This window comes from Centroberyx affinis, unplaced genomic scaffold, assembly GCF_046629955.1.
Source record: "Centroberyx affinis isolate AG114_WGS23_722 - 3 ecotype Tasmania unplaced genomic scaffold, CSIRO-AGI_Caff_v1 ptg003124l_1, whole genome shotgun sequence".
In the NCBI taxonomy this organism is placed as follows: domain Eukaryota; kingdom Metazoa; phylum Chordata; class Actinopteri; order Beryciformes; family Berycidae; genus Centroberyx; species Centroberyx affinis.
In genome coordinates, this window is record NW_027281186.1 from 71031 (window position 1) to 93217 (window position 22187).

Here is a 22187-nt window from a genome sequence, read left to right on the forward strand (position 1 = left end):
CCTGCCTTTGCCTGTCTCCTTTTGCCTGTCTCCTTCTTCTCCTCCTTCTTCCTCTCCTCAATTCTTCTCTCCCTATCCCTCCCTTCATCTTGCCTTAAGCACATCCACTCATTTCATTCATATCCCTCCCTCCCTCCCTCTGTTTCACCTTGATAACTCTCTTCTTGCCACTTCCCTCCTTTCCCTTCACCTGTGCGATGCCCATTCTTTGTTTCTTTCCATCTTTCCCTTTCTTCATCTCACCTTTAGGACGTCTCCTCTTCACTCCCGCCTTCCTCTTCATCCCTTCCTCACATCTCCAGGGCATCTATTTTTCCTCTCTCGCTGACCATCATCTTCCTTCCTTCCCTCGTCCCCTCCTTCCCTCCCTCCCTCCCTCTCACCTGTGGGACACTTTTTCTTCATTCTGCACCTCTGCGTCTCGCTTTGGGACGGGCAGAGCGATGCCGCTTTCTCTTCAGGCGTTCCTCCGGACAGCCCTCCCACTCGGGTCCTGGTCTGCTTGCCCCACCTGAAGCCACAGGAGACGCCGTTACGGAGACAGGCGCTCCAGTCGCTCCACTCTCCCAGCGGAGCCAGAAGACAATCCTCTGAAGGAAGATGAGAGAGAGAAATGGCTTCAGTTCAAATCTGGTGCAATTGAATAAGATCAGATCACATCAAATTGAGACACGTAAGAAAAAACGGTTTCTTTCAAACTTTCAAAACGGTTTCATATGTTTACTCAAGTATAGAATCAGAGCTCTCGAAAGATAAAGGTGTGAAAAACGATTGTTGGAGTATCTTGCTGGGTGTGCTTTTGCAAAAAAATATGACAAAACAGCTGATTGTGTTAAATGTGGGGTTAAGATAAAGAAGATAAACCACTAAATTATAACCCTAAACCATGAAGTGAGTATTTTGACAGCCAGATAATATATGAAGACCGCTGGCAGACACATTGCTATTATTTGAGGTAGATGACTGATTGCTAACTAAAGCACCAATGGTGTTGCAGCAGTATGTGGGGCATATAGCAACTCTGGTAGTGATTGGCTGCTGATGGGCGATGTCACCCATAAACAGGTGGGAAGTAGCTAAGTACATTTACTCAAGTACTGTACTTTAGTACAGTTCTGAGGTTCTGGCACTTTACTTGAGTATTACCATTTTGTGAGACTTTCTACTTTTCCTCCACTACATCTTAGAGGGAAATCTTGTTCTTTTTCCTCCACTACATTTATCTGCCGGTGGGAGTTACTAGTTACTTTGCAGAATAAGGTTTTACATGCAAAACATACAAAAACTCATTAAACATGTTGCATTTTTAGGGTTTAAACTCCCCAACAGTATATGGAGCAGTTAGACCGACAACATTAAAATACTTCTTACAGGTTAATACTTCAGTAATCAGTAAAAAAAAACACTCTGAAAGAATGAGGACTTTTACTGTTGATACTTAAGTACTTAAGTAAACTTTTGAATGCAGAACTTTTAAGTATTTTTTCCATTATGGTATTGCTACTTCTACTTAAGTGAAGGATTTGAGTACTTTTTCCACCACTGCCCATAAATTGTAACGCGCCAGATGGTTTGTTACACAGAATCATCTGAGAAGTCGTCCTTGGAAACTGTTTGGAAAAGGGCAGGCACTTTCAAAAAATACTTGACAGGTGATTGGATGAACCATCTGTCTATCACCGTCTATCACGGGCTAACTTCAACCAATCAGATCAACGAACCGTATGACGTAGTAGGACAGCGCCGAAGAGGAAAGACAACAACAACAGTTGCTTCTCGCTGTCGTCACACCTAAGCCACGCCCCCAGCTGCCCTCACAGGACGCTGATTGGTCCGCACCACTGTGGTTCGGCCACAAACACATAACCTGAAGCCCGGCAAGATGGATTCTCGCGTGAACGTGATCTCGCGAATCCAGCTGCCTCGCAAGGTAACATAAACTGAGCCGCAGCAAGCCTTTCCATGCTGTCATGGAAACACGGCAACCGGGATCAAGATTGGACATTTCTGGAGTTGTAGAGAAGTAATGGGTTTCCAGCAGTTGCTTGCGGTGTGTACCAACAGTTAGAGATGAAACCTAACATGACCATGAAATCCAGATGTGACGCTGATGCCAAGAAACAACAGTAGCTACAGATGGTGCAGGTGGACAGCAGAGGGGGAATCTGGAGACCCAAACAACACTAACTGATGAGTGAGTTCGACAATATATCTCACTTATTTAGAAAGGGAGGGATGATGCACAGAGAGATATGAAGATGAATTATGAAACATCTGGTTAAGCCCCTTAATGTGAGTCATGTGTGCGATGGAAGCTTGGCTCCATGTCAGAAAAGACACAGTTGAGAAAGAGACATGAAGTGCTGTAGATCAGTTTGACATCACAGAACCGAGAGGTGGAACAGTCAGGTGAAAGGAATGGCTTCTGGGAAAACGACTGGTGTTGATCAGGACTTTTATGGTGCAATCAAACAAAGTGAGCGTTTTTTTATCTCATATAGCACTTTATAAGGAACACCATACTAATACTGGGTAGGTATCAGCTTTCAGCTCAGTGTCAACCAGCTACCAAAGTGCCATCCGCCTCAAGGTTCACTGTGTTGCATTCTGAGATGCTTTTCTGCTCTCCACAGCTGTAAAGAGGTTATCTGAGTTACTGAAGCCTTTCTGTCAGCTCCAACCAGTCTGGCCATTCTCCTCTGACCTCTGACCTCTCTCATCAACAAGGCATTTCCGTCTGCAGAACCGCCGCTCACTGGATGTGTTTTTTTGCACCATTCTGTGTAAACTCTAGAGACTGCTGTGCGTGAAAATCCCAGGAGATCAGCAGGTTCAGAAATACTCAAAGCAGCCCGTCTGGCACCAACAACGGTCAAACTCACTGAGATCACATTTTTTCCCCCATTCTGATGTTTGATGTGAACTTTAACTGAAGCTGCTGACCTGTATCTGCATGATCTTATGCATTGCACTGCTGCCACATGATTGGCTGAATGGATAATTGCATGAATAAGCAGGTGTACAGGTGTTCCTAATAAAGTGCTCGGTGAGTTTATGTCATCAAGCCTATTTCAGTATTGTCTGTAAAAAAAAAAAAAAGTTTTTGAACTTTAAAATAAAAAAATCACCCGTTTGAAAACAATTGATCCAATGTGCATGTCTTGAAAATGTTTGTAATGGTCTGCCTGTTAAATTTCAAGATTTCTTTTCCTTGTTGCATGGTTGTTTACTGAAACAAGTTATATTTTAATGAAACAGGTTAAAAATTTGCCGGTGCAGAAAGATGATTTCACCTCAAATAACTATAAATAAGATAAGAAATCATTTATCAAAGCAGAACATTGGCAGCAGAACCAAAGAGATACTGTAGCACTGCGACAGAGAGGTGAAATACTACAGATAAGTGGCCACAGAAACGGAGAGAAGCAGCGCTGTCAGATAAAAGGAAGCGGTTTGCGGGAAAGGCCTGGTGCTCATTAAACCCCTCACATTAGCTCCACTGATGCATTCAGCAGAGCAGCTACTTTTTATAGCACGTTCGGGTCAGCGCACTGTCAGTTCACTCAGGTCAGAATGGACAGTGAATTGAAACGGCAATAAAAATACAATACAATTCACAAAAGGTTATACGGGCGATTCCAGATGTGAAACTGCGAATCTCAGGTGTGCTATTTGGGTAAAAGTTTTTTTAAACAGTGAAACACCTGGATCAAGAGTAAATTAAGGGGGCAGTAAATGTGATTTGTATCCCCCCAGAGCACAAAAAGACCATAATATATCTGCGGGTGGTTGATTGGTGATCAATACCAATGACTTGACGATCAGTTCTCCAGGTGCTGAGATTTCTGGCTTTGAAACTCGTTTTCCTGCCTGTTCCCTGTTTTAGAACAGAAACTCCCATTGGAATTTCAAGACCGCTTTCATCTTTCCCTAATATGAACAATGTTTCGCTGATTTGAGGACAGAGGAATGGTTTAAATGGGCCTACAAATTAATGTGGGTTGGTAGTAAATTGGGTTTAAAATAAAAAACGTCTGTGAATTCATGTAAAACTCAAAGCTGCACCATCGCTGCCTCTACGTAGGTGATATATTACCTCTTCACTAGACATTTTAAAGTGTAAGTTCAGCAATTTTGCACCTATATATAATTTTTCTCTTCCGTCCCTGTAGTTCTTGAACCCACAGACAATATTGGCTCCAGAGTCAGCTGTCAGTTGAAACAGCGAGCACCTGTTGCCTCTTGCTGCCAACAATAAGTCCAAACTAACGATTATTTTCATTGTCGATTAATCTGTTGATTATTTTCTCGATTTATCGATTAGTTGTTTGGTCGATAAAATCTCAGAAAATGGTGAAAAATGTGGATCAGTGTTTCCCAAAGCCCAAGATGACGTCCTCAAATGTCTTGTTTTGTCCACAACCCAAAGATATTCATTTTACTGTCATAGAGGAGTAAAGAAACCAGAAAGTATTCACATTTAAGAAGCTGGAATCAGAGAATTTTGACTTATTTTTCTTAAAAAACTACTCAGACCGATTAATCGATTATCAAAACAGTTGGCGATTAATTTAATAGCTGACAACTAATCGATTAATCGTTGCAGCTCTACTCAGGAGCCAATATTGTCTGTGGGTCCAAGTACTACAGGGATGGAAGAGATTAATTACATATACTGTAGGTCCAAATATATCCTTTAATTCGAGGTGACCGTCACTCAAGGGGATTGGGGGTTGGGGGGACGGGGGGCTAATAGAGGTTGATTAAGTCATAGGTGACTTAGCGCCCCTTTAAGTACGCACCCTAACTGTTCAAAGCTTTGACAGGAAGGTCCCGGCGTGTCGGGGAGTCTCTTACCCAGGCAGTCTGTCTGGTGGGCGAAGGTTCCCTCGGGACAGCGGCTCAGACACTTGCCCTTGTGCAGCTGGAAGCCAGGCTTACACTTGGTGCAGAAGTCCCGGCTGAAACAGTGCTCGCAGTCCGAAGACCGACACTCTGTGGGAAGAGGGAGGGAGACAACCAAACAAACTATTAGGAACAGCTGCTCTTTCTGTAAAACTGCCCAGGTGAATCCAGGAGAAAACCATGATCCCTTATTGATTTCACTTGTTTTCCACTCCTGCCATGAAGGGGAGGAGATGGCTTTAAGAAGATATTTTAAGAAGGATTGAGTGGCTTTAGGGTGCAGGGTGCCATTGTTGGTGGATTACTTTTACAGCTGAAGCATGCAATTTGAAAATGCCATTGGTGATGAAGGGGCTTGTTTGTACCACAACTTGATTTGCATATATTTTTTAGTGAATAAGAGAGAAACTGCACTCTTAGCTCAAGCAAATTGGCTGTAATAGGTATAGAAATTTGATTTATATATATATTTATTTTTTATTTTTGGTAAGTACAGTAAATCTAAAAAAAACTCCTGTTCCTGGAATGGATTAAGAGATTAAGTTGCAACTAAGGAACGTGGTTTTGTTGTCAATTCTCAATGGTGGAGAATTTGTAATTTCTTTTTGCCTTTTTTGGATTGGATTAAGCCTTGAGACTAATGAGGTATGGACTGTGTAAAGTGGAGCGTCACTCAATATTAACAGACTCCTAATATTTATGAAGGTCAGACAAAAACAAACACGAACACACACTACAGTATTTTCCAGACGTACTCATGCAGCGGTTGATGTCCTTCCCTCTCTGTCCGTAGTGTCCGGCGGGGCAGGCGTGGAGGCAGGTGCCATGGTGGGACATCCCATCCCTCTGCAGGAACAGGAAGAGTCGCTCGGGGCAACGCACACAGCCGTTGTCGCGGGAACACTCCAGACAGCTCCGACAGTCCTCCGATGTCTCTCTGTGAGCTGGAGGACGGCAGGGGAGAGAGAGGGGAGAGGAGGAGAACAGGAGAGGGGTCAGTTCAGGAGAGGAGAAGGAAGAAAAACAAAGGAGAGGAGAGAGAGGAAAAGGTGGGAAAGGAAAGGAGACTATGTGAGAATATAATACATCACAAATCCTCAAGGTACCAGGTGAATTTCTGGACTCCATGAAGAAATCCCCCATTGAGCTCCTTGAATTACAGCTCTGCAGATACTGCAGGGAGGCAGACATTCACATGTAGCCATAATACCTGTCCAGCTTTTCACTGGGCAAGAATAACATGAGGAGCTCATTGACAAATCCTTCATATATTCATTTTGGAGAAAAATGAATATATAAAAAAAAAAAAAATGAAAAAGTGTTTTCATTTTATTAACCAAGGACTTAAAGGATAAGGTTGGTGTTTTTTAATTCATTGCTTAAATCCTATGAAAATAACAAAATCAGCAATGATTTTGTTTTGCCAGCAAGTCTCGTCCATGTAGCCGGTGTCCCAGCAGCCCAATGCAGCCATGTCCCAGCAGCCATAGAACTCCATTGTATTAAAAAAATGATTGGCTGTAAACACTTTGCGATCTCAGGAAAGTAGTTCCGTAGCACAGAAAATAGTCCCCGACGTAATGAAGAATTTGTTCCCATTTGAATTTGATTTGGTAATAACTACAACAGCCTGACCTTTCGTGGTAACAGTTAGCAATTTTTAAAATGTAAACTACGTCTTTGTGAGCTGTATTTAAAGGTTTTTAGCTTACAACTGGAGCCAATGACTTCCGGGTTGACGGCTAAAAACGCTACATGGGAAGTCAGAAAGTAACGGGAGTAGAGCAAACGTGTTGTTGATTTTCTTATTTTCATAGGATTTGTTGACGGTAAGCAATGCATTAAAAAACACCGGCCTTATCCTTTACGTTTCTACTATCCATTAAAAAGTCATGTAATTTATTAACAAAATGTATTATCAATCATGAATCAATCAATCTTGAAAGAATAGGTTTCACTTAAAAAAAAAAGTGGAATATATAAACATTGCTCCCCTTGGAAAACTAAATTTTGGTGCAGTAACTGAAGTCAGTACTCACAAAACTTCCTCAATCATCCTTCCCCAAACCATTATTTTTTATTGCATCATATGGTAGTAATTTTAGCCCATTTATTTTATTTATGCATTTTTTGTCTAGATTTTTATGAGTGTGTATTTAGAGTCACTGTATGATTTTAAAGGGTTAGATTTTGACTTCCTACTCTGTTTATTGGCTTTGAGTATTCTGAATATTCGGATTGGTCAGGTGGCCTGGGCCATCTTTGATTGAAGTCTGTTTTGTTCCAAAATGCCTATTGCCTACAAAATAGTTGATGGCTAAAAATTGTGTTGCTTTGTAAAAGACAATGTATCTTAAGTGCTTGGTTGAGAAAACCAAGAAAACACATTTTCAGTTGCTAATGACGTTCCAAGTCATCTTAAGTCACCTTTCTTACAAAATAATTATGTTTTTGATTGTAGAATCATTCTTGGTTTTAATATGTTGACTGATGAATTTTAGGTAGCAGATTTTTACCAAACTAGATACATAGTACTGTGGAATGAAACCATTTGATTACAGTAATATCAACATTGGAGATTAATTCCATCAGTACAACAGTCTCATAGTATGTTGCTGGACTCTCACCATCACTCTCTATGGCTTCAACTTACTCTATTACTGAGGAAAACAGAATCCGCACTGACATCATTTCCCTTGTTTATTCTTCTATTCAAAAAACAAACAAAAAAATGCGGTTGGCAAACCAAAAAATTACTGTCTTAAAGAAGTGGGGTTGAAGAGCCAGGTGGCGACAGTCAATTCCAAGAAAATAATGAAAGAATAAACAAGTGAAAAGATGAGTGTGGATTCTGTTTTCTTCAGTATCTTTGGAATCAACGCATCACTACAGATGAGTGAATTGAACAATTTCTTCAGATAGAATGTGGATAGAATATATGTTGTAGAATATACTGTATACTGCCTGTTATATGTGTGTCAGTATATACCAAGAAAACTCCCACTCACATTTTTCTCAAAGGCAAATAAAGTGAATGTGATTCTGAGAAGGTTTCTGCAGCGCACCCGGCGATAGATTCTGCATTTCTTGGTAGCATGACTGTCTGGCTTCTGCCTAAGCCAAAGTAAGTCTGATTATATTATAACAGTAAGCTGTGATGTCTGCTCCCAGATACACACAAGACTCCAGAGTCAAAGTAGGAATGCTTCCAATCCGACCGGGATAAGGAGGGTTACGGAAAGACGGGCGAGGAGGGATGGAAAGACGGATGGAATGAGGTGAGGAGGGATGGAAAGACGGATGGAATAAACCGAGGAGGGATGGAAAGATGGATTGAATCTGCTGAGGAGGTGAAGGGGCAGACGGTGAGAGTGCGTGAGCCTCAACAATTGGCATCTCTGATTCTCACACAATATCAGTGGCTGACTGCCGGTTTCCTTGTTTATTCTGCGTGTGTGTGTGTGTGTGTGTGTGTGTGTGTGTGCCCTAGGTATCTACTTCAAAGAGCTCTGAAAAGGTTAACACTTGAAAAACACATCTCATGCATTTACAGCGACAAAACGTGTTGAATTTTAAAGGGGCGATAAGTAAGATCCTGTCACTGTCACTGTTATTCCTACTGGTTACCAATACAGGTCACCAGAGGTCAGATGACTTCATGCCGCTTTAACAAAATTCAATACCAAGATTATTACCCTGGAACTAGGGTTGGGTTCTGTTAGCCGGTTCCATTTTGGAACTGGATTCATTAAGCTCAGAGTCTAACGAATCTCTCATCAAATCTTTTTTTCTCTCTCTTCTACAACTGTCGTCTCCAGCTGATGATGTAACACCAGCTGATGATGTAATACCAGCTGATGATGTAATACGAGTTTTGACACCTGGAGGACGAGGCTCCGCTCAACCTGCTGCTGCAGCCGGCTTGTCTTCAGCCAGTTCAACACGACGGGACATTTATTTAGTTGTTGGTGTTGGCTAAATGATAAAGTAGAATTAATATTATTTCCATGTCCATGTTTAATTTTGTTTTGCTACAAGAATATCGGGCCTCACGCATGAATGTTTTCTTATTTTTCTCTTATATTTGTTCTCGCACAAAGCAATAAGAGGAAAATAAGAAAATCCTACGTGGGATTCGTGAAACGTGCGCTGACAGCCAAGTCCGTTCTTACCCACCTGCGTATGTTGATGAATTGCGTTTGATCTTAAATTGGATGCCAGGCAATTTGCAATTAGCATAAGGAAACGCCCCGATAAACCTATGTAAGGGCAGCAGACCTAGGTGCCGTGTGCAAACCACCAAACCACAGCAATTTGACAGGTAACGTTAAACTCAGACAGAAAAGAAGAAAAGAAAGAAAAAAAGGAAAGGAAAATGCCACCTAAGGGCAGCAAGAAGAAAAAAAAACCTTTTCGTCTGCAGAGATAGAAACTCTACTTAATGAAGTTTTGTTAAGAAAAAATATCTTATTTTCAAGTGTGAGCAGTGGGGTCACCGGTTCAGAAAAGCGCAAAGCATGGCAAGAGCTCACCAGTGCAATGAATGCTGTATGTGCAGAAGAAAGAACTCTTAGTGAAATTTAAAAAAAAAATGGTTTGATCTGAAAATGGACACCAAAAAACGAGTGTCTGCTGCCAGAGGTACTATGACAGCCACGGGAGGAGGCCAGGGAACTGTCAAAACAACAAGGATGAGCGTATCGGAGCCGTCATTGGAGAGGTTTCTCTGTCGGGGGTGCAGTCTGATATCCCACTGGACAGTGACCAACCACAGCCAGGAAACGTCCCGTCAGCACCAGACAGCACACCCCAGGATCAACTAGCAAGATCTGAAGACAATGGTAAGCATCAATCCAAATTTTTAATCTTCAAAGGGAATTTAATTAAGGTGATTGCTTCATTTGATTCCACATTAAACATATTTTTAAAAAAACACTTGAATTTTACCTAATCTATAGCCTACCATGCCCATTTTTGTTTTAAGCTACATACCCATTTTAAATCATTGGTATATGAATAAATGAAACAAAAAACATATTAGTATAGTATTAACAGTCTTTATTTTATTATTCAGATGCATCTGGCTCCGGAGCGCCATCCACCTCCCAGAACGCGCCTGGACCATCAAGGCGATCCCCCCGAGCTGAGAGCATCTCGGAGTTGGTCCTACAAACATTAACATTAACATTATTGAATGAATAAATAATTGTAGAACATTTTTCTTCTGTGTTTTATGAAGTAAATTGCTTTTTCATCATTATTAATATTTCACGGCACAAAACGCAAGTTGGCTTTTGTGCGTATTGGCTTACATGTGGTCCAGGGCACGCTTACATTTTGATCTTACCTAAGAACAAGCGGGAAGTACGCGAGTATTGATAAATGCCACAAAAGTTCTTAAATTGTTTGAACGCACAATTTAAGATCAAATGTTTTACTGAACTAAGTGCAAAAGAAAAGCAATACAAATTCTTTACCTGAGTTTTAGTTCTTAAATATAAAGTTATTTATAATTTTGTTGTTACGACTTACAATATTGCTACAAAAATATTTTGCTGCTGAACTAAGTGGAAAAAAGGCAATATAGATTCAAACTTAAGAGTTTTAGTTCTTACATATAAGGTTATTTATAACTCTGACTGTTGTGTTACTTAACATTGCTGAAAGCTATTTTGTTATTTTGCACTGAGTGAACCTTGAACTGCAAAAACATTTTGTCATTTGCTGGCAATGCTACTGAGAGTCAGCAGTCATACTATTGCAGGCAAGCTATACTATACTAGAACAATTTAAGAAAAAATTTTAGGGATTTTGTGAGAAACCATTGACTTACAATGGTATCGATAAGGAGTCCTTGCAGGAGAGTACTGCTGTAAAGAAATGCTACTTCTCAAATAAATAAATCAAAAGTGCAAAATTGGGACAGCAGAAAGAAAATGAGATTTAATTTAACAGGAAAACTAAAGGAGAGACAATTAATTATTTTAAAAACCTGCAGTGAACGGATGACTTGTTTTAGCTTTTATTATGCTTCAGTAGAATTGCTAATTTGTTTGTTGGCAATTAAACACAGTCAGCATTAACGAGTCAGCAAGGCAAGTCTTCCAATTATTACAGCTGTTTGTTGATGGTTATTTTCATTCATTTTAAATGTTGAGATTTTGTAAAGTTGTCAAGTAAAATGCAATGTAGTTTTTATTTACCACAGCATCCCAGACTGAATTTGGGCCATCTATATTGTGCGGTGTGCAGCACCTGTGTGAGGGAGTACAGAGGTAGAAATAGACTATCTTCCTTTATCTGTGTGCTGATAACCCTGCAGATGTTGGGTAATCCCACGCATCATGTTGGATTGTAACAGTAATCTCAGGTGTTTACAGCTTGTTTATAAACCTCCCACCTCTATTGAGACAAAAAGGAAAAATATTTGGGGCTTAGAGCTTTTTAGAGGATCTGTGTGGGGGAATGCTGAATGAAAAATGTTCTCCCCTCCGACAACAACCAGTGTAAAAACCTCTGGTTCGGTATTGGCATCTTTAGTTAAGGGAAGCAGTCCTAAAACGCAGTTACGATGGAATTTGATATGAGAAAATGTTTCAGGATGTAAAACCTCAGCGGTAAACGTCAGGTTTTGGTGTCAGTCCCTCAGAATCAAAGAGCGAGGGCTTCTTTCTAGAGCCGCCATTTTGCACCGAGAGACGTTCAACAATCATACAGGGAGAGATCCATCGTAGAAGAGGAGAGAGACCAGTTTCTCCACCCACAGGAGCAGGAGAGAGACCAGAATGCAATGCAGCAGAGAGACAGGTTGGGTTTGGAGTAAGGGACACGACTCACTTTTTCTCGACTGCAAAAAACTCTTGAACTACTATCGCTATCGCTCTCTCCACCTACACCTATAACCCACAGCTGAATGCAACAAGTTCAGGCTTGTGCTCAGGGTTGTTGAAAGGCATTCTGGGAAATGTAGGAAACCATGAACAAGTAGAAGTAGACGAGGCAGATTGAGGAAAAGAGGGCTCACCAAAAAGGTCAATTACAACACTTCATCACAAAATAACTCCTGGTGGAATGTGTTGAACATCACAGATTGATGATATCCAACAGTGGAAGAGAATCCCGGGTGAATTTTTCCTTCAGTTAAAAAAAAAAAACTGTAGCTTTTCTCACTGAAGGTAAAGCAGCCTAGTGGTTGGAGAGACTGTCCAGTAAGTGGAGGGTGACAGACTCAATCCCTGCAAAGCCAATTTGTCCATCAAGAGGCATGAGTCCTGTTCAAGTGTCCTTAGGAAAGTGACTTCACTGGAGTCACTGGTATCAGCTAAATATCTAAAATGTAGATGTAAACCAATGGATGACTGTAGAGGTACAGGTGTCCCTCATTTTGGCTTTCAAAAATATTGTCAAAAATGAACTAACAAATACGTATAGAAAGCTTATTGAATGTATGCTACGAGAAAAGTGTTGACTCTATACATTCATTTGCAATGAATGGTTAAAGTATTAAACAACTTCTTCCTGCCCGGATTAAACTTTTTAAATAAACTAGTCACACATTAGATTATGTGTTAACCTCGGTGGTCAAACCCAAACTTTAAAGTAGTAATCAACAACATTTTCATATAAATAAATTTCGGTTTTGCTTCTCTCTATCACTGATGGATATATCACAATTGTGATTCAACCTATATCCAGTTGATGAAAGCTTCTCCACTGTCTGTTCTAAAGAGCCGGTGTCTGGTAGCTCTTTCCTGGGAAAAATCCTCTGCCGCACAGGAAGTGATGCGTTTTACGTTTCCGGTTTATTTGAAATAAACAGAAGAAGAAGAACTGGGTAGTTAGCATGAGCAGTGATATCCACCATGGCTGAACAGACAAGGAAAAGAGAAACTCAAACTGCAGCAACAGAAAATCCAAGCTCCGCCCACACACGGTTTGATTGACAGGTGATCTGTGGGAAGTGCAGAGCAGAAACGCCACAGCAAAGATGGAGACTACATAAATGAAAGAGGATCTCACAGATTACCACTTTCAGGAACTCAGGCTCTCCACATGTGCTTTAGATCTGCGGGCTAGATGGAGTTTTAGATACTGCAGGTTTAGGTAGCGACACCAAGTTTTATCTTTCATGGAAAAGGCTTTTAAATAGCCATGAGTTGACAGCAATGGAATTAATAGCAGAAATAGCATCAATTGTAGAGAAGAGCAGATTGGAATACATCAGATTACAATAAAGTCCGGTAGAAAACATTGTAGTATACCAGCAGAAGTTGCAATGCTCCAGTATATCTCAGGGACCCATTTTGACACGTTTAAGGACCTCACATTGGGCCGCCAAACCAGTGCTTGAAAACAATTCTCATTATGCTGTCGATCTGTGTTCAGTGTAGCAGGTTTAGGTGGCACTAAACATCGACCTTTGACCTCGCATGGGTTCAGGATAGGTTTTTAAAGTTGCCCACGATAGAAGAGATTGTTTTGAATTGTGTTTCTTTCTCTCTGCATTTACTGCCATAGTACGGAGGAACAGTCTGAAAATCACACTTCTAGCACATAAACCAACGAGAACAAAGCAGATTCTGACAATATATAAAAAAACTAGACATGTTGCTGAATTGTTTTTAGGTGAATCGCTTTCTTTATGTTTATTAAACTCTTTGAATCAGATTGTGAAATGGTCCAGCAGGCTGATTGGTGAGTCACAGCTTAACCCAGCAGCGTCCCTGCACACCAGACAGTTACAGCGGATAACTGGCTCGATTTTAAATGGCGACTCCCACCCTTTGCACAGTGAATTTCAGCTTCTTCCTTTAGGGACGCAGGTTTATAGTCCCCAAAGTGCAGAACAAAGCGGTATAAAAACAGCTTTGTTCCAGCAGCCATCGCTCAGATGAACAAGTCGTAGCAACATTGCACAGATGATATAGAGGCAATGTTTATTTATTTATTTTATCTTTTAGTTTTTGTGGTTTAGTGATGAGTTTTAGTGATTGGAACTTTGAGTACTTTTATTATGTTTGTCTACTGTTTGTGTTGTTTCTTAATGTGTGTCAAGATGGATGACTCTCTACTGCAAACCAAATCTACCTACGGGTACAAATAAAGTAACCTGAACCTGAACCTGAACCTTTCAGTTTGAACAAGTGTAACACTAAAATCCGGTCTGTTACACTTGTTTTTTTTTTTAATATATTGTCAGAATCTGCTTTGTTTGTGTTAGTTTATGTGCTGGAAGTGTGATTTTCAGACTGTTCCTCCAGACAATGGCGGTGAATGGAGAGAGAGAAAAAAAACACAATTCTCCAGTCTCCTCTACCAGGAGCAACAGATCACAGAATCACTGATTTTGGGGTTTTATCATGGAGGAAGATACACAACCCAAGACACTACCAAAGTTTACTCACGGGCGACACTCACAACACTTTATGAAATCTCTGCTTAGTAGAACTGAGCTGTCAGCAGTAGGTCATCAGTAGGGGAGAATAAAGAAGAAAAGATGACACCAAAGTAGAGACCAGAGTAGAACAGAGTAGAGATAACTTTGCATTTCTCCAGAATAACCCAGGGACCCGTTCTGATGAGCGCTGGGACCTCACTTTGGGGTCCCGACCCATTGTTTGAAAAACAATTCCCGACACATATGCTATCGATCTGCAGGCTTAGGGGACTTTTAGGGGAGCGGCAGGTTTAGGTAGCGTAAAACACTGACCTTTGACCTCGCATGGGATTGCGCCGGGTCTTTAACAAGCACCAGGTGGAACACGCTCCACTGGGGCTTCAGGGAAACATGCTACAGTTTAAAGGGAACTTCCACCCTAAAACTGAATTCACATGTAATGTAGCAAAGAGTGAGAGAAAAATGACAGACTGTAACGTTATCACCTCTTTCCTTCCTGACAAATCACAGAAAACTTCTGATTTCTGAGTGGCGGTAGAGTGTTCAAATTAAACCGTAAAATGTGGAAAAAGATCTGGGAGAAAAAGAGGTTGATCGAAAGTCCTGTCCAGTCCAGAATCCCACAACTGTTACAATATGAAAAAAAAAAAAGATAAATAAAAAATAAAAACATCTAAATTGTCATTAGTTTGTGAGAAAAGGGCTCAAGATAACGAATGAGTTTTACTTCAATGCGAGCAAATCAAAGAATTTTTTTTTTTAAGGCTTTAGACATTTGGAACATGGATTTTTCATATTATCCTAATATTTTGTACATTCCACCTTTGGGAGTGACTTGTTCATCTACATAAATCTATACCTCACTAGCGATTATCATACACTGTTAAATATGTCCGACTTAACAATTAATTCAATTTTGTGTTGAGTCTTAAAATCAGATGTTGTAAATACTTGAATAGATAAGAGAATGTGCTGAGAGTTTCACTTGTTTCCTTTGCCAATCAAATCATTTTAAATAATTTTCTTTGATTAGGTGATATAACCTTGATACTGGCAGAGTGATATGCCTTTTTTCCAAGATATTTTCCAAAAACCTCTTCAAAGTGCAAGTACATTTAAAACATGAAGTTGTCTCACCCTATCTGCAGTCTTTTTTTTTTTTCACATGTATTATGTCTTAATTGTTGTTTTTAAAAATTTTCTGGAAACAAGACCAGCTGTTACAATGGACATTTTTTTAGTGCATGAATTTTAGTGATGTAGTGATAAATGAAAAGATGGGTAAACTAAAACTGCCAGTCAGTGATCATTATAAGGCAAACAACCAAATAAAGAAAAAAAAAATTGCACACCTAATAGTCTTTGAGTGACAGGTGTGTAGGACAAAAATCAAAAAGGTAGATACTGAGAAAGAAATATAATCCTGCACACTGTCTACACTTGCGTGATATTTTAATGTGAAGTTTCGGTCAATAAAACGTTTCGGTCAATAAAACTTTCAGGCTTCAGTCTTCGGTCTTATTGGCCAAAACGTCACATTAAAGTGTCATGCAAGTGCAGACAGTGTGTGGGATTATATTCTTTTTTAAGGTAAACATCCACCCATAGAAACAAAAATCAGTCACACCTGCAGAAAAGCACAGATTTATGCTCTCTCTCCTGATATTACTTACCATGACATGACATTTTTTGCCTTTAATTTTGATATTATTATTGTTATTATTGTTGTTGTTGCTTATATATATTTTGTTTTTATTAGTTTGCCATCACTTTTATGTAGTCATATTATTTTCTGTATGTTTATTTTTGTGTTCTCCAAAATATTGTGAAGTTTTAAATTTTTTTTAGGTGGAGGCTTCAAATAAAGCCCATTGGGTTTTCTTCCTCTCCCTGCACTGTTTATTATTTGTTATCTTTGTCATTTGTGTATTTTCTTAAATTGTGCAAAATAAAACTAAACTAAAACTAAACTAATGACATATACTGTAAATTTACATCTTAGATTTACGTCAGCCTAAAAAGGAGAGTAAACTCTATTCTGCATAAAGGTGAGTAAACTCAAGGTGAGTCCAGGCGCCTTCCCCCTCCTCTCCGTCCCTGGTGGAAATAACAGGAATTGTGTTTTGAGGTGGGTTTTCCCCCTGCAACATACAGCAGCCGTCGCTTCTGTAGTCTGAGCCAAAGTACCCACAATGCACCACAATGTGTACATTAACAAGAAAAACGTGGCAGCCGGGGTGACGTGTTAAAACAACACAAGATGTGGCTAAATGTCCCTAATGGCACACGTGTGGCTGTGCAGGAGCTGACACCGGATCTGCTGCTATTTAGCACATTTGTAACACGTGATTTCCGACATCTGTGGGATGAGAATTGATTTTGTGTTACTGAAGCTCGTCATCCTGCTCTGACATATTTGTTTTCACATTTTAGGCTTCTAGATGACGCTCTTAACCTGCGCGACTTATGAGTGTGATGGAAGAATAAGCTTCAGTTTCCGTAATTCTACTGAGAGAAAGGTGTCGATTGGGTACGGCAAGACAGCTTACACCTGGGCATGAGTCCAGATTTGATGTTGTACTTTTTATCATTATAATAGAGAATAAAAATATGAAGCAAAAATCAACTGAAATTTATTTGGAAACCATGTCTTAAAAAAAAAAATGAGGGGAGCTTTCCGGCCAATTCCTTCTGAGCTGCGTGCGTTTGATAAAACAACCTCTAATCATTTTTTCCCTCTGAAGTAATAATAACATCAAGCCATTTCAAGAAATTATAATATCCAGCCAATCATCTATATAGATGCTCCACTTTGTCCCCAGGGATTTAGTCGATATAAGACTGTTGACAGATGAAAACCTTTTATCTCCAAAATGTCGACTTTTCAGGAACAAAGAAGAACAGCCTTGTTTTTAGCTTGGATTTTTGAGTTGATCTAATTGGTTTTGAAAAGGTTTCATAGGTTTCACCCATAGAGGAGCTTGGCATCCTTCAGTTGAACATTCAATCCTTCAGTTAAAGTGAAAACACAAACATCATCAAAACTGGAGACAAAACGTTTTCCCCCGACAGCGACGATAAGCGAGTTTTGAAATTTGTCGTCAAACGATATTCTCTTCGACTTGGCCTGATGTTTTGGCCGTACGTTTTCAGAATTAAATGTGACGCTCTTATCCAGCGTGGCTTTGAACAGGAAGCACAGCAGTAGAATAAGATCAAATCCCAAGATCATCAACATTACAAGCAAATAACCAATAAGCAAAATAACCCTATAACCCTAGTGAAAAATGTAAGAGTCAAAGGCTACAGTTTGAACATGTCTCTCTGGAGTCTAGCTGATGTCTATATTATTGTTACAGGCAGCAACCAGTGCTTCTATATAATATTAATAATAACCTCTAGTCAAAAAAAATACCAATTTCATGTGACTCTCCTGGCGCTTTTGCCTGTAAAACAGCTACAGATGCTCACAATTACCCAGCCTACCGTAACCATATAGCATCACAAATTGTACTAATGGACATAATAATGGCTTCAACCTCCTGACTTCTTGGGTTCAACTTTCCCGCTCTTAAATACTTCAAACCGTTTCAGCTGTGTATGTGTGTGTGTGTGTGTGTGTGTGTATGTGTAACATCTTTAACAGCTATAGGAACCAAGTCCAGATGCCACAAAGAGAGAAAGAGTGGGAGAGTAGGGAGAGAGAGAAGAGAGAAGGAAGGAAAAGGTGAGAGTGGAGACGAGAGCAGAGGAGACGAGGGGTGAGGGAAGGAGAGGAAGGGAGGAGAGAGGAGAGGAGACGGAGCGAGTGGAGGAGAGGAGGAGAGAGGAGGAAAGGATAAAATGTGGATGTAAATCTCCTCTGTATAAAGTGATGGGTTGTGACAGCAGGTCAGCCTCCCACAGCCACAGCCAGCGTTTGACCCTTTAAGCCTAAAAATGGTGTCGAGCTTCTAGCTGTTACAGTCCATTAGCTTCAAAAACCTCCATCTGGGACATTTGGGACATTTGGAACGGGTAATTTCGCTCATGGGATTATTTTATACAAAATTGTCCGTTGTCATGCGAGGACTTGGGTCATATTTTGTTTTGGAAGTTTCCTTTTGAGTTTCCTGCAGAAGACTCAGCTGCATCCCCCGTTTCCCTTTGCCTGAACAAAACCTGTCTTGAATCAATAGTATTTTTGTATTATTTTGTAGTATTTTTATATAATGTACATTCACACAACATTGCACATGAAGGGTTTCCCTCTAAAACTTCAATAGTTTTTAGATGTGCTTAACTTTTAAGCAAGAAATAATTTTGTCATTTTTTTTTTATTGTAGATATCTCATATTGGAATGAAACTCTTCATATCGTAATAGTCACACTGTACAGGATCAAGTCAAAATTAGGTTATTAATTATAATGCAGGGACTCAATATTTTGTAACATGTTACATTAGTCAGTTCAGATTTTTTTCATCACCTGGAGAGTTGCACCTTTAGTTATACTGCATCTGCTGTACCTGCACTAAGGGTGATTGTTGTTATTTCTGAAGATGTTTCATATTTTACTCTTCATCCTTCATTCGTCTTCAGAGCCATGTGAGTCCGACTTCGTTAAAGCTGCTGTATTTGAAACTGACAGAATCCCTCCCTCACTCATTTTCCTGTAATAACACGTCACAATAACAGTGTAATCTTGCTGTCACGGTCTGTTACGTTGACACGGGACTCGGTGGCACTCGACCGCTCTGTGCAGCCCCTCTAGTCATTATCTGACACCTCGGTGCTCGGTGAGGTAAACGTCGGAAGCCCAAACGAGGCTGTAATTGAGACCGGATCCCCCTCTATTAGTGCGAATTCCTGAGGAAATGCCAGACACACCAGTGAGTTTGAAGGCCGCTGTGCATCTGACTTATTTTTAGGTGGGGGGGGGGAGGGGGGGGATTTGGTTTATAAGATCTCATTAACCACAAAATCTGGATCTGAGACGGATTTCCAAGCGCTGGGGAGCGTCTGCCGGAGGAAAGCTAAATAGGGAGCGACATGAAAACAGAAAAATCTGTGAGATGCGCAAAAAGTAAAAACACAGCGGAAAGAAATTTGATCTAGATTTCACAACGATCCAGATTCAGCCGGTGACACTGAAAATGTTCGATTTCTGACATCCATGGGAAAGAGGATAAATATTTCCAACTTTGGAGAAAGCTGGAAATTGATCGCATATCGCTGTGTGTCATGTGAAAACCCCCCCAACGCCAATTTTGGTCATTTTCATGTTTTAACTTCAGTTGAAGGATTACACGCTCTTCTACATTCTACGCCCCCTGGGCTTATGAAACCCTTTTAAAACCCACTGGATAAACTCAAAAATGCATGGCGGTCAATCTGAGAGCAAGGCTGCTTTTTCTTAGTTTTCCTGATAAGTTGACATCCTCCTTTTCTGCCATGAGCCAAAAGTCACTCTCTCTCCTCCAGCTAGTCCAGAACGCAGCAGCTCGGCTTCTTACTGGTTCAAACAGACGACATCACATCACATCGCCCCAATCCTGGCTTCTCTCCATCGGCTCCCTGTTCGGTTTAGAATCGATTTTAAGGTTTTAATCACTTTTAAAGCACGTTTGGATCTGGCTCCAAGCTACATAACAGATTATGTTGACCCCGTATGAGCCGGTGTGCAGCCTCAGATCCTCGGTCGGGGCCCTTCTGGCTGTTCCAAAGTCTAGACTTAAAACTAAAGGTGACCGTGCTTTTTTCCATCAGGGTTTTCCCCTCGGCTCTGGAAAGACCTTCTTGAGGAGATAAGGCTAGCAGAATCAGTGACTTCTGTTAAATCACTTCTTAAAACCCATTTTTATAGACTTGCTTTTATGTGATGTTGTCTTTTTATCTTTTATCAGCTTTTTATCGTCTCTTTATCGGCTTTTTATCATCCTTTTATCGTCTCTCTATTGTCTTTTTACGTCTTTTATCTTAACTCTATCTTAATTTTATCTTACTTGTATTGCATTATTTTATTTATTTTGGTTTTCATCCTGCGATTATACCACTATTTACTTGAATGTTTTCTCTTTTCCACCTCCTCCTGTCCTCCTATGAATTTAATCCCTGTTTATTATTGTTTTATTGCCTTTTAAATTCGGAATTTGAGTATTCTGCTTTTATTTTGTCTGTCAAAGCACTTTGTAAACTCTGTTTTTAAAGGTGCTATGTAAATAAAGTGATTTTTTTGAGGAATATGAGGTTTTCACCCAGCAGTGACAGTGATATGGTGATCGGTGGTTTAATTTCCCCTTCTTGTATTGAATATGAGTTCCTGGTGTCCCTATACAAGGTGTGTGAGTGTGTATGTGCCTGTGTTGCATCATGCAGCTTCACCAGTGTCACCAAGACAAATTCCTGCACATTTATTTTACTTGGCGGTTAAAGTGTGTCCGATTCTGACTGTGATATTTGATATATACTGGGAAACAAAGCTTATACGATTTAAAAGTTAATGATTGTTAGATAATGTCACTTGTTTCCAATGCAAATCAACTCGTTCGAAGAATTTTACTAGAATCAAGAGTCATTTTCTTGATAGCAGTGCAGTGATCTGTCTTTTTCTGACTGGTTTCAACACACTGACACTCATTTCTAGAAAGCTCCTGAAACAAGTGAAGCTGCAGTGGAAACAAGTGGAGTTATCGCTCCTCACTGCAGAATGTTTCTCTTGGTTTAAGAACAATAAGATATGAAGGCTGAATATGAGGCTAAATGACTGGTGAAGATGGATGCTGCAGTTTGTGTGTCTGAAGGGCTCTTGAGCAAGGCACTGAACCCCTACCTGCTCACTCACTGTAAATTATTATTTCCCCTTTGCTGCGTATCATCCCCTGTCTTTCCCGCTGTCTCTCCACTGTAACTGTCCAATGAAGCAGAAATGCCCCCAAAAAATAATCTTTATAGTCTGTTTATTTTTCCTATATTCATCTCAATCAATATTTCACCATAGAAAGAGTTAACAGCCAAAAAGACCAACTTTAGCTCTTTGTGTGGTAAAAAGATAAGAGTTGTCTATGTGGCACATTGTGTAGTTGTAGTTTTAATATGTTTACCTTTGTTTTAGAAATTAACAATTTCTTTATTTTAGATATTGCTCCCTTAATATCAAGTTTCTTCAATAAGTTCTTTGTAAATATTTCACCTTTTAACTTATTCTAGTATATTCATTTCATATGTTCATGTCATTTTGTGCATATGTACAACATATTTTGCACAATAAGTTTATTTCAGTCAATTCCTGCTTTACTATCATGCACATCTGGTAGAACATCAGCCTTAATTATCCCCAAGAAAGTGCAGAAAGTTTTACAAGTCGCTTAAAACCTCAAAACAATCTTTTAAACCCAGTGCACGAGTTCACTGGGTTGAAAATCATTTTTCCAAGACACTCACCACTTCGTTTGTGCGCGGCGCCGGAGCCCATCCTGATCACATCACACAGCAAGGTTGTCAAAATGGCAAAGAGTCGCAAATGCATCTAGGCTGCTGGCTAGCACCCGCTTCAGCGCAGGGCTGCGGACATCTGCAGGGACTCCAGGGCTGAAAGTTTAGATCCACGGCGAGGACCAGAGAGAGACGAGGAGACAGAGGGCGAAGAGAGGAGGGCTAAGAGATGAGGGGATGGACGGAGGAGAGGGGGAGACGAGACGAAAGCGGAAAGGAGAAATCTCGAAAGGCCCAAAGCGGGGGACGAAGACGACAAAGGTGAAGGTGACAGGAGAAAGGAGAGCAGAGGAGAAAAACCCCTCCTGCTTTTCGCCGCAGACGATATCTGAGGGCTAAGATGAGGAGGTGGGAGACCGTAAACAAAATGAGCGCAAAGGAGAGAGGAGAGGAGAGGAGAGGAGAGAGGAGGA

The 22187-nt window shown here is 40.3% G+C and overlaps 1 protein-coding gene across 1 annotated transcript; it reads right to left on the reverse strand.

The window, feature by feature from the left end:
- Positions 1-279: 279 nt before the first annotated feature.
- Positions 280-21808, reverse strand: rspo4 (R-spondin 4). Its single transcript, XM_071537785.1, has 4 exons — positions 21724-21808; positions 5661-5849; positions 4858-4995; positions 280-590 (listed from the first exon to the last, which is right to left on the reverse strand). Exons 1-4 carry the CDS (start codon positions 21806-21808, stop codon positions 280-282), a joined length of 723 nt encoding a protein of 240 aa, XP_071393886.1.
- Positions 21809-22187: the final 379 nt, after the last annotated feature.

Coding starts and splice junctions, on each gene's coding strand:
- rspo4 (XM_071537785.1), bottom strand. CDS start 21,808: ATGCATTTGCGACTCTTTGCCATTTTGACAACCTTGCTGTGTGATGTG. Junction 5,850..21,723: donor CGCCGCGCACAAACGAAGTG/GTGAGTGTCTTG, acceptor GCCGTCCTCCAG/CTCACAGAGAGACATCGGAG. Junction 591..4,857: donor CCACCAGACAGACTGCCTGG/GTAAGAGACTCC, acceptor ATCTTCCTTCAG/AGGATTGTCTTCTGGCTCCG.